Source organism: Oncorhynchus nerka, linkage group LG10, assembly GCF_034236695.1.
Source record: "Oncorhynchus nerka isolate Pitt River linkage group LG10, Oner_Uvic_2.0, whole genome shotgun sequence".
NCBI classification, from domain to species: domain Eukaryota; kingdom Metazoa; phylum Chordata; class Actinopteri; order Salmoniformes; family Salmonidae; genus Oncorhynchus; species Oncorhynchus nerka.
Genome location: NC_088405.1, coordinates 15,118,427 through 15,131,637, shown reverse-complemented (window position 1 = coordinate 15,131,637; position 13,211 = coordinate 15,118,427). Strand labels below are relative to the sequence as shown.

The window sequence follows — 13,211 nt, the reverse complement described above, 5'->3', positions numbered from 1 at the left end:
CTAGAGACTGTATATTCATACAGTGTGAAGACCGTGTAAGTGTGCGCAGACCTTCACTAGAGACTGTATATTCATACAGTGTGAAGACCGTGTAAGTGTGCGCAGACCTTCACTAGAGACTGTATATTCATACAGTGTGAAGACCGTGTAAGTGTGCGCAGACCTTCACTAGAGACTGTATATTCATACAGTGTGAAGACCGTGTAAGTGTGCGTAGACCTTCACTAGAGACTGTATATTCATACAGTGTGAAGCCCGTGTAAGTGTGCGTAGACCTTCACTAGAGACTGTATATTCATACAGTGTGAAGACCGTGTAAGTGTGCGTAGACCTTCACTAGAGACTGTATATTCATACAGTGTGAAGACCGTGTAAGTGTGCGTAGACCTTCACTAGAGACTGTATATTCATACAGTGTGAAGACCGTGAAAGTGTGCGCAGACCTTCACTAGAGACTGTATATTCATACAGTGTGAAGACCGTGTAAGTGTGCGTAGACCTTCACTAGAGACTGTATATTCATACAGTGTGAAGACCGTGTAAGTGTGCGTAGACCTTCACTAGAGACTGTATATTCATACAGTGTGAAGACCGTGTAAGTGTGCGTAGACCTTCACTAGAGACTGTATATTCATACAGTGTGAAGACCGTGTAAGTGTGCGCAGACCTTCACTAGAGACTGTATATTCATACAGTGTGAAGACCGTGTAAGTGTGCGAAGACCTTCACTAGAGACTGTATATTCATACAGTGTGAAGACCGTGTAAGTGTGCGCAGACCTTCACTAGAGACTGTATATTCATACAGTGTGAAGACCGTGTAAGTGTGCGTAGACCTTCACTAGAGACTGTATATTCATACAGTGTGAAGACCGTGTAAGTGTGCGTAGACCTTCACTAGAGACTGTATATTCATACAGTGTGAAGACCGTGTAAGTGTGCGCAGACCTTCACTAGAGACTGTATATTCATACAGTGTGAAGACCGTGTAAGTGTGCGCAGACCTTCACTAGAGACTGTATATTCATACAGTGTGAAGACCGTGTAAGTGTGCGTAGACCTTCACTAGAGACTGTATATTCATACAGTGTGAAGACCGTGTAAGTGTGCGTAGACCTTCACTAGAGACTGTATATTCATACAGTGTGAAGACCGTGTAAGTGTGCGAAGACCTTCACTAGAGACTGTATATTCATACAGTGTGAAGACCGTGTAAGTGTGCGCAGACCTTCACTAGAGACTGTATATTCATACAGTGTGAAGACCGTGTAAGTGTGCGCAGACCTTCACTAGAGACTGTATATTCATACAGTGTGAAGACCGTGTAAGTGTGCGCAGACCTTCACTAGAGACTGTATATTCATACAGTGTGAAGACCGTGTAAGTGTGCGAAGACCTTCACTAGAGACTGTATATTCATACAGTGTGAAGACCGTGTAAGTGTGCGCAGACCTTCACTAGAGACTGTATATTCATACAGTGTGAAGACCGTGTAAGTGTGCGTAGACCTTCACTAGAGACTGTATATTCATACAGTGTGAAGACCGTGTAAGTGTGCGCAGACCTTCACTAGAGACTGTATATTCATACAGTGTGAAGACCGTGTAAGTGTGCGTAGACCTTCACTAGAGACTGTATATTCATACAGTGTGAAGACCGTGTAAGTGTGCGCAGACCTTCACTAGAGACTGTATATTCATACAGTGTGAAGACCGTGTAAGTGTGCGTAGATCTTCACTAGAGACTGTATATTCATACAGTGTGAAGACCGTGTAAGTGTGCGCAGACCTTCACTAGAGACTGTATATTCATACAGTGTGAAGACCGTGTAAGTGTGCGCAGACCTTCACTAGAGACTGTATATTCATACAGTGTGAAGACCGTGTAAGTGTGTGTAGACCTTCACTAGAGACTGTATATTCATATAGTGCGTGTACACACAGCGTCTCTTTCTTACCCGATCTCCCTTTGTTCCAGGCTGACCCATTGGCCCAGGTCTGCCCATGACCCCCTGCAAACAGAGACAAGGTACATCAATTAACTGGGTCACTAACTAAATATAGAAACAAGGTACATCAATTAACTAGGTCAGAAACTAAATATAGAAAACATAGTACATCAATTAACTGGGTCACAAACTAAATATAGAAACAAGGTACATCAATTAACTGGGTCACAAACTAAATATAGAAAACAAAGTACATCAATTAACTGGGTCACAAACTAAATATAGAAAACAAGGTACATCAATTAACTGGGTCACAAACTAAATATAGAAACAAGGTACATCAATTAACTGGGTCACAAACTAAATATAGAAAACAAGGTACATCAATTAACTGGGTCACAAACTAAATATAGAAACTGGGTACATCAATTAACTGGGTCACAAACTAAATATAGAAACAAGGTACATCAATTAACTGGGTCACAAACTAAATATAGAAAACAAGGTACATCAATTAACTGGGTCACAAACTAAATATAGAAAACAAGGTACATCAATTAACTGGGTCACAAACTAAATATAGAAACTGGGTACATCAATTAACTGTGTCACAAACTAAATATAGAAAACAAGGTACATCAATTAACTGGGTCACAAACTAAATATAGAAACTGGGTACATCAATTAACTGGGTCACAAACTAAATATAGAAACAAGGTACATCAATTAACTGGGTCACAAACTAAATATAGAAAACAAGGTACATCAATTAACTGGGTCACAAACTAAATATAGAAACTGGGTACATCAATTAACTGGGTCACAAACTAAATATAGAAAACAAGGTACATCAATTAACTGGGTCACAAACTAAATATAGAAACAAGGTACATCAATTAACTGGGTCACAAACTAAATATAGAAACTGGGTACATCAATTAACTGGGTCACAAACTAAATATAGAAACTGGGTACATCAATTAACTGGGTCACAAACTAAATATAGAAACTGGGTACATCAATTAACTGGGTCACAAACTAAATATAGAAACTGGGTACATCAATTAACTGGGTCACAAACTAAATATAGAAACTGGGTACATCAATTAAATGGGTCACAAACTAAATATAGAAAACAAAGTACATCAATTAACTGGGTCACAAACTAAATATAGAAAACAAGGTACATCAATTAACTGGGTCACAAACTAAATATAGAAACAAGGTACATCAATTAACTGGGTCACAAACTAAATATAGAAAACAAGGTACATCAATTAACTGGGTCACAAACTAAATATAGAAACTGGGTACATCAATTAACTGGGTCACAAACTAAATATAGAAACAAGGTACATCAATTAACTGGGTCACAAACTAAATATAGAAAACAAGGTACATCAATTAACTGGGTCACAAACTAAATATAGAAAACAAGGTACATCAATTAACTGGGTCACAAACTAAATATAGAAACTGGGTACATCAATTAACTGTGTCACAAACTAAATATAGAAAACAAGGTACATCAATTAACTGGGTCACAAACTAAATATAGAAACTGGGTACATCAATTAACTGGGTCACAAACTAAATATAGAAACAAGGTACATCAATTAACTGGGTCACAAACTAAATATAGAAAACAAGGTACATCAATTAACTGGGTCACAAACTAAATATAGAAACTGGGTACATCAATTAACTGGGTCACAAACTAAATATAGAAAACAAGGTACATCAATTAACTGGGTCACAAACTAAATATAGAAACAAGGTACATCAATTAACTGGGTCACAAACTAAATATAGAAACTGGGTACATCAATTAACTGGGTCACAAACTAAATATAGAAACTGGGTACATCAATTAACTGGGTCACAAACTAAATATAGAAACTGGGTACATCAATTAACTGGGTCACAAACTAAATATAGAAACTGGGTACATCAATTAACTGGGTCACAAACTAAATATAGAAACTGGGTACATCAATTAAATGGGTCACAAACTAAATATAGAAACTAGGTGAGAGAAAATAGGGACCAAACAATGAGTATGGTGTTCTCAGTGATTGTTCTTGTATCAGCAACACAGTACTACACATGCATTACAACGAGGGATGAATAGATGTGAAAGATGATTTAATGAAATTGGTGATTTGTTTTGCTTACAGGGGCTCCAGTACGGCCTGTTGTACCCAGAATGCCTGGAACTCCAGGAGAGCCCTGAGAAAGACAAGAAACACCAGAGAACAATCATTGTCACTTCCTGTGTAATAGTTAGTGTATGATAGCCTAACTGGTAGGTTTGCAAGAAGGACAAGAAGAGAGTTAACCTCGTTTGCATTTTCGGGGCTATTCCATTGATTCTGTTGTACATGGGGCAAGATGAGTCATGTGACCGTGGCTTGCTATATAAAGCAGGCATTGAGGCATTGAGGCATTGAGGCATTGAGGCATTCTGTTACTGATCGACTGAACGTTACAAAGGGTAAAACCAGTGACCTAAGCGACTGTGAGCGTGGAATGATCGTTGGTTCCAGATTTGATTTGATTTGATGTAGTGTACCGTCAAGCACACTCAAGCATGTTAAAGTATATGATTCCTGTATTGGCCCCAGGACAGGTCTGAAACCCACCTCGTCTCCTTTGTCTCCACTAGGCCCAGGGAATCCTCTCTCTCCTTTCATCCCCTAGAACAGCAAACAACAACAGTGAATGAGTAAACAGTAACAACAACAGTGAATGAGTAAACAGTAACAACAACAGTGAATGAGTAAACAGTAACAACATCAGTGAATGAGTAAACAGAAGTGAATGAGTAAACAGTAACAACATCAGTGAATGAGTAAACAGTAACAACAACAGTGAATGAGTAAACAGTAACAACATCAGTGAATGAGTAAACAGTAACAACATCAGTGAATGAGTAAACAGTAACAACAACAGTGAATGAGTAAACAGTAACAACAACAGTGAATGAGTAAACAGTAACAACAACAGTGAATGAGTAAACAGTAACAACAACAGTGAATGAGTAAACAGTAACAACATCAGTGAATGAGTAAACAGTAACAACAACAGTGAATGAGTAAACAGTAACAACATCAGTGAATGAGTAAACAGTAACAACAACAGTGAATGAGTAAACAGTAACAACAACAGTGAATGAGTAAACAGTAACAACAACAGTAAATAGTACAAAAATGGTCAAATCAAGTTGAATTCTGTATAAACCTTTTCTTAATGTGTCTGCTTGTGAAATGAGAAATGTCTGCCACCATAATATACAGTATGTTCTCTCCAAACCTAATTGTCTCAAACCAGCGGCCTGACGGGTGGTCATACATTTCACTTTGACTTCTTGTTTCTAATAGAGCCAATTAGAAGCGACTGCTTGGGTAATTTTACTAATACAGGACACTGCTGTGTATCCATGGCAACCACGTCTGCAGCCAGCAGCTCTGATGATACGAATGTGCTGGACTAACATTGTAAATGTCTGAATCTTTGGTTCAACGGTTGGTGTCTGAATCTTCCTAAATCTCTCAGATGAAAAGAAATATGAACAACTACGAGAGCCTATGTCGTACATTATAGCATATTATGCATTGTTTATAAGGCATTATAAATGCCCTCACAATGCATTACGAAGAGGGTATTTATTCGTAGGAAGTATTATGAAAACAATTCAACTGGAAATGAATAGCAACAAGGGATAGAATCATGTAAAATAATATCCTGGAGAAGAAGTGTAGTCCCCAGCGATGTTATGCACCAGTCTAAATACTATTACACCTATCATCTTTTCTAATTCACTTTGTCATGCTGAGATTGGCAATGAATGGAGTGAATGGAGTAATTGTAAGGTGGAAAGTAATTCTATATACATTGACTGTTTCCCAAATGGACTGTGTCCTAATCCTTTACACAGGGCACTACTTTTCACCAGAGGTTATAGTGCACTATGTAGGGAATAGGCTGCCATTTAGAACACATGCATTATAATAGGGAATAGGCTGCCATTTAGAACACATCCATTATAATAGGGAATAGGCTGCCATTTAGAACACATGCATTATAATAGGGAATAGGCTGCCATTTAGAACACATCCATTATAATAGGGAATAGGCTGCCATTTAGAACACATACATTATAATAGGGAATAGGCTGCCATTTAGAACACATACATTATAATAGGGAATAGTCTGCCATTTAGAACACATCCATTATAATAGGGAATAGTCTGCCATTTAGAACACATACATTATAATAGGGAATAGTCTGCCATTTAGAACACATACATTATAATAGGGAATAGTCTGCCATTTAGAACACATCCATTATAATAGGGAATAGGCTGCCATTTAGAACACATACATTATAATCAGGATGACACGTTGTTTCCTACCTTTGGACCTTCTTTCCCTGGATTACCAAGAGGTCCTCGCACTCCTGGATCCCCCTGTTTAGGATGGACACACACGCAAATCAATGCACGCAAGAACACATGCACAGAGAAAGACACACACACAAAACCACACAATCTGTCCCCAAGGGTTCCACTCTCACACTTCTGGGCGGGCGGGCGACCCACCCCCACACCCACCTACACACACACACACACACACACACACACACACACACACACACACACACACACACACACACACACACACACACACACACACACACACACACACACACACACACACACACACACACACACACACACACACACACACACACACACACACACACACACACAGTAAAGATAATGAGACACTCACCTTTTCTCCCACCATGCCTTGCACTCCTGTCGCTCCATGGGTTCCCTCCTCGCCCTTCTGCCCAGGCAGACCTGGCACTCTGGTCTGGCACACGGTGCAGGCATTCTGCCAACACACAGCGGGAGGGGGGAGAGGTACGGTCATACAGACCACATATCTGTCATCTCACTGAGTCACAGCAGGGAAATACAGTGCTCCTTGTGTTTGTATTCCACCTCCCCTGGGTCGAAGAGCAGGGGAGATGTCTTAATGTTCTCTCAATATTTCCACAACATTGAAGTTAATGTGAGCAGATTGAGAACCAGACATTGTCTTATTTCCCACCCACTCTCTAACTGACTGTGACATTTGGGGGATCATTTGAAATATCACAGTCTCCCATCCAGTTCAGGTTTCACTGAGTAACATTTATTTACATTCAAATAGTTAGGCTTAGTGGAAATCAGCCCTGTCTGGGAAATCAGCCCTGTCTGGGAAATCAGCCCTGTCTGTAGTGTACTTCCTCTACAGCAGCAGACAATCTGTACTCTGACACTGTGGAGTTGTTGAAGTGTACTTCCTCTACAGCAGCAGACAATCTGTACTCTGACACTGTGGAGTTGTTGATGTGTACTTCCTCTACAGCAGCAGACAATCTGTACTCTGACACTGTGGAGTTGTTGAAGTGTACTTCCTCTACAGCAGCAGACAATCTGTACTCTGACACTGTGGAGTTGTTGATGTGTACTTCCTCTACAGCAGCAGACAATCTGTACTCTGGCACTGTGGAGTTGTTGATGTGTACTTCCTCTACAGCAGCAGACAATCTGTACTCTGACACTGTGGAGTTGTTGATGTGTACTTCCTCTAAAGCAGCAGACATTCTGTACTCTGGCACTGTGGAGTTGTTGATGTGTACTTCCTCTACAGCAGCAGACAATCTGTACTCTGACACTGTGGAGTTGTTGATGTGTACGTTCCCTACAGCAGCAGACAATCTGTACTCTGACACTGTGGAGTTGTTGATGTGTACTTCCTCTACAGCAGCAGACAATCTGTACTCTGACACTGTGGAGTTGTTGAAGTGTACGTTCCCTACAGCAGCAGACAATCTGTACTCTGACACTGTGGAGTTGTTGATGTGTACGTTCCCTACAGCAGCAGACAATCTGTACTCTGACACTGTGGAGTTGTTGATGTGTACGTTCCCTACAGCAGCAGACAATCTGTACTCTGACACTGTGGAGTTGTTGATGTGTACGTTCCCTACAGCAGCAGACAATCTGTACTCTGACACTGTGGAGTTGTTGATGTGTACTTCCTCTACAGCAGCAGACAATCTGTACTCTGACACTGTGGAGTTGTTGAAGTGTACGTTCCCTACAGCAGCAGACAATCTGTACTCTGACACTGTGGAGTTGTTGATGTGTACTTCCTCTACAGCAGCAGACAATCTGTACTCTGACACTGTGGAGTTGTTGAAGTATACTTCCTCTACAGCAGCAGACAATCTGTACTCTGCTGAAGATAATTATGTTAAACTGTATCAGTTACCCAGAGGCACTTACTTCATAGAACAATGCTATGATTATACACTGAGTGTACAAAACATTAAGGACATCCTCCTAATATTGAGTTGCACCTCCCCCTTTGCAATCAGAACAGCCTAAATGTGTTGGGGCACGGACTCTACAAGGTGTCGAAAGCATTCCACAGTTTTGTCAAATTGGGTGGATGTCCTTTGGGTGGTGGACCATTCTTGATACGCACGGGAAACTGTTGAGAATGAAAAACCCAGCAGCGTTACAGTTCTTTACATGAACCAGTGCGCCTGACACCTGCTATTATACCCCGTTCAAAAGGCACTTCAATATGTTGTCTCGCCCATTCACCCTCTGAATGGCACAAATACACAATCCATGTCTCAACTGTCTCAAGGCTTCAAAATCCTTCTTTAACCCGTCTCCTCCCCTTCATCTACACTGGTGGAAGTGGATTTAACAAGTGACATCAATAAGGGATCATAGCTTTCACCTGGATTCACCTGGTCAGTCTATGACATGGAAAGAGCCGGTGTTCTTAATGGTTTGTCCTCTCAGTGTACATTCAGTAGAAGAACACCACAGGAGGTTGATGGCACCTGAATTAGGGAGGACGGGCTCGTAGTAATGACTGGGGTGGAATAGGTGGAATGGTTTCCATGTGTTTGATGCTGTTCCAGCCATTACTATGAGCCCGTCCTCCCCTCAGCAGCCTCAAATGAAGAACACATGAATACGTTCCACTTCCAACCATTTATCTGTAGATGGATATCAGTTCTGTTTATACAGCATGAAGACTGTATGACCCTTAGTGTCACTGGCATTTAGACTCATCAGAGAAGAGCAGTGGGAAGATATTTCATGTAACTTTATGGAAGTACAAATCTTTTTTTCTGAGAGAGACTTGAGCGAAGTGTCTTGAAATAAAAAAGGTCCAATTCAGTTGAGTGCTGCTTTCAGTGTGAAATATCAAATACCATCGGCTGTAAAGTGACCAAACTGTCAATTAAAGTGAAGAAACGGAGAAAAGCTATTCTTGGGGAGGATTGTCATTCAGCTCATCAAGTTGAATGACGCAGTCAAGCCAGCAGCACATTGTAAAAAAGGCCTTTAAACAGGCAGGTTAGCGTTTCTTTGTCATGGATCTTGTTCTGGAGGCAGTTCTGCAGAGTGGTCACTAGCTAGCACAGCCACAAAGTCGTAAAATCAGATTTTAAATCTAACTTTAATCTTAACCACACTAATAAACCTAAACTAAGACCAAAAAGCAACATAGCCAATTTTGACTTTGCAGCTGGCCAATCTAGTGGAAATTGCTCAGTTCTGCCTCCAGGACAAGATTCAGGACAATAAATGTCAATCTGCTTTGAACAGCTAAAAGCTTGGAAACTTTATTGATTTAACTGGGCTTCCTATCTTTGGTCTGGTAGAATAAAATCCCCCCCCCCCCCTCTCTCTCTCATAATCCTGTTTTAACACAATCCTCTCTCAACAGACACAATCCTGTTTTAAATACACATAATTTCTTCTCTGACTGAGAAGAGAGGGATGAATGCATGGATGTGCATTCATCTTGGCTGGCTGAGAGGGACTAGCATCACAACCGAACAGTAATCACACAAACACAGAGAAGAGAGAGAAGACAGACGGAGAGAGAGAAGAGAGACAGAGAGAGAAGAGAGAAGAGACAGATGGACAGAGAGAAGAGAGACAGAGAGAGAAGAGACGGACAGAGAGAAGAGAGATGTAGAGAGAAGAGACAGATGGACAGAGAGAAGAGAGATGTAGAGAGAAGAGACAGAGAGAGAAGAGAGAAGAGACAGATGGACAGAGAGAAGAGAGAAGAGACGGGCAGAGAGAAGAGAGATGTAGAGAGAAGAGACAGATGGACAGAGAGACAGATGGACAGAGAGAAGAGAGATGTAGAGAGACGAGACAGATGGACAGAGAGAAGAAATGGACAGAGAAGAGAGATGTAGAGAGAAGAGACAGATGGACAGAGAGACAGATGGACAAAGAGAAGAGACAGATGGACAGAGAGAAGAGAGATGTAGAGAGAAGAGACAGATGGACAGAGAGAAGAGAGATGTAGAGAGAAGAGACAGATGGACAGAGAGAAGAGACAGATGGACAGAGAGAAGAGAGATGTAGTGAGAAGAGACAGATGGACAGAGAGAAGAGACAGATGGACAGAGAGAAGAGAGATGTAGAGAGAAGAGACAGATGGACAGAGAGAAGAGGGATGTAGAGAGAAGAGACAGATGGACAGAGAGAAGAGACAGATGGACAGAGAGAATAGAGATGTAGTGAGAAGAGACAGATGGACAGAGAGAAGAGACAGATGGACAGAGAGAAGAGAGATGTAGAGAGAAGAGACAGATGGACAGAGAGAAGAGAGATGTAGAGAGAAGAGACAGATGGACAGAGAGAAGAGACAGAGAGAAGAGACAGATGCAAAGAGAGAAGAGACAGACAGAGAGAGTGAAGAGACAGATGGAGAAGGAGAAGACAGACGGAGAGAGAGAAGAGACAGATGGACAGAGAGAAGAGACAGAGAGAAGAGACAGATGCAAAGAGAGAAGAGACAGACGGAGAGAGAGAAGAGACAGACAGAGAGAGAGAAGAGACAGACAGAGAGAGAGAAGAGACAGACAGAGAGAGAGAAGAGACAGACAGAGAGAGAGAAGAGACAGACAGAGAGAGAAGAGTGTACATTGTACAGATACATCAACAAGGAGTGGGAGTGTTGGAGAGATAGAAGGAAAAGGAGAAGTATTGTCCCTTAAATACATAGCAACAAGGTAGCCGTGAGAACAAACAACTGAGAACAGAACGCCCTATTCCCTATATAGTGCACTACTGTTGACAAGAGCCCCATTCCCTATATAGTGCACTACTGTTGACAAGAGCCCTATTCCCTATATAATACACTACTGCTGACCAGAGCCCTATTCCCTATATAGTGGACTGCTGTTGACAAGAGCCCTATTCCCTATATAATACACTACTGCTGACCAGAGCCCTATTCCCTATATAATACACTACTGCTGACCAGAGCCCTATTCCCTATATAATACACTACTGCTGACCAGAGCCCTATTCCCTATATAGTGGACTGCTGTTGACAAGAGCCCAGCCGTAGCTCTCTGGTCAAAAGTAGTTCACAGGGTAGGGAATAGGGTACCATTTTGGACATATTCCCTGTGTACTCCAGGAGGGATGTATTCAACAACAGCATTCTTCTTAGGACATTTCAAGGATTCCTGTTGAATATAATAATGCATTTCCATAGTGGATTTCCAATTTCTTGAATTTCTAGCTGCAGTTCGCCACCACCACCTGATGGAGGCGCTCCTGAGCTTCTGTTAATAATTCCGTAACATCACCCTGATAGGTTTAGTACTGGTGAAAATATCACATCAAAATATCAACATTAAACGTTTGTTGTTGTATTACAATTGTGAGGTCTTAAAGTGTGAAATACACCACTGTGGGCAACTGTGCAATCATAGTAACTGATGCAATTAAAGCAGGCTAAATTATAACCTGTTTCTACACCCTCAGTCAATGTGGATCTACATGTTGGCACTTCAAGGTAATAACAAAATATCTTCCATGAATCTTGACAATTAAAAAATAATGTTTGATTTATGTACCACACTGAATAATGTTGGAATGACAATTGATGGGAATAATCATATGCCACAAAGGTAATACATGAAACAGTCCAGTACCTTGAGTAAAGAGCTCATATCTCCGACAATTGGCAAGGCAGTCTGTTGGAAAGACACATTGTCATCATACATTTAATCTTTTCAGTCAGATCATAGTTGAATGAACCTGTCATAATTATCTGAGCATCACTCGAAGCTTGAACTCTTACGAATGATGCTGAAACACTCAAAGTTACAACGATTGTGTTTATGGTGGTATGAATGATGCTGAAACACTCAAAGTTACAATGATTGTGTTTATGGTGGTATGAATGATACTGAAACACTCAAAGTTACAATGATTGTGTTTATGGTGGTATGAATGATACTGAAACACTCAAAGTTACAACGATTGTGTTTATGGTGGTATGAATGATACTGAAACACTCAAAGTTACAATGATTGTGTTTATGGTGGTATGAATGATACTGAAACACTCAAAGTTACAATGATTGTGTTTATGGTGGTATGAATGCCTTATACATAACCCCTTCAAGTACAGTGATTTCAGTTTTCTGTAAAATAATTGTCTCTCTGTGGTTTTGAGGCATTTAACCTAAATATGGTACAGTGGGCTTAGCACCTCCAAGTGACACTGACACAGTATATCTCTGAGATAGAGATGAGAAAGAGATGAGCGGTTAACTTACTGGTTGACCCGGGGGGCCAGGAGGACCTGGGGGACCTTCTCGACCAGGGGATCCCTTTAAATGAGAGACATAATGATGTCACCAGCTATGAGACCATCGGAAACACACAGCGCTGCACAGCCTTGGCCCACGCTTTGACATTCATCCTAATGGGGTGCTGTGTGTGTGTGTGTGTGTGTGTGTGTGTGTGTGTGTGTGTGTGTGTGTGTGTGTGTGTGTGTGTGTGTGTGTGTGTGTGTGTGTGTGTGTGTGTGTGTGTGTGTGTGTGTTTCTGATGTGTCCAGAAACTGTTTCTATTTCCTCATGCAGACATAAAGGAAACTTTCATCAGAATGTTAGTTTCTCTTTTTATCTGCAGACCGAGGAGGAGAGGAGGAGAGGAGTGGAGGAGAGGAAGAGTGGAGGAGAGGAAGAGTTGAGGAGAGGAGGAGTGGAGGAGAGGAGTGGAGGAGAGGAAGAGTGGAGGAGAGGAGGAGTGGAGGAGAGGAAGAGTGGAGGAGAGGAAGAGTGGAGGAGAGGAAGAGTGGAGGAGAGGAAAAGTTGAGGAGAGGAAGAGAGGAAGAGTGGAGAGGAAGAGTTGAGGAGAG

The 13,211-nt window shown here is 41.3% G+C and overlaps 1 protein-coding gene across 1 annotated transcript in view; it reads right to left on the bottom strand.

Moving 5' to 3' along the window:
* Positions 1-12,697, bottom strand: part of LOC115115718 (collagen alpha-1(XIX) chain-like) — an 87,497-nt gene extending 74,800 nt beyond the window's left edge. The window contains exons 1-7 of the mRNA XM_065023042.1: positions 12,625-12,697; positions 11,996-12,037; positions 6,742-6,846; positions 6,363-6,416; positions 4,590-4,643; positions 4,123-4,176; positions 1,957-2,010 (exon numbers count right to left, since the gene is read on the bottom strand). Coding sequence (XP_064879114.1) covers positions 1,957-2,010; positions 4,123-4,176; positions 4,590-4,643; positions 6,363-6,416; positions 6,742-6,846; positions 11,996-12,013 — 339 coding nt within the window. The 5' untranslated portion in view covers positions 12,014-12,037; positions 12,625-12,697. The remainder of the gene's footprint in view (positions 1-1,956; positions 2,011-4,122; positions 4,177-4,589; positions 4,644-6,362; positions 6,417-6,741; positions 6,847-11,995; positions 12,038-12,624) is intronic.
* Between the last annotated feature and the right edge of the window lie 514 nt (positions 12,698-13,211).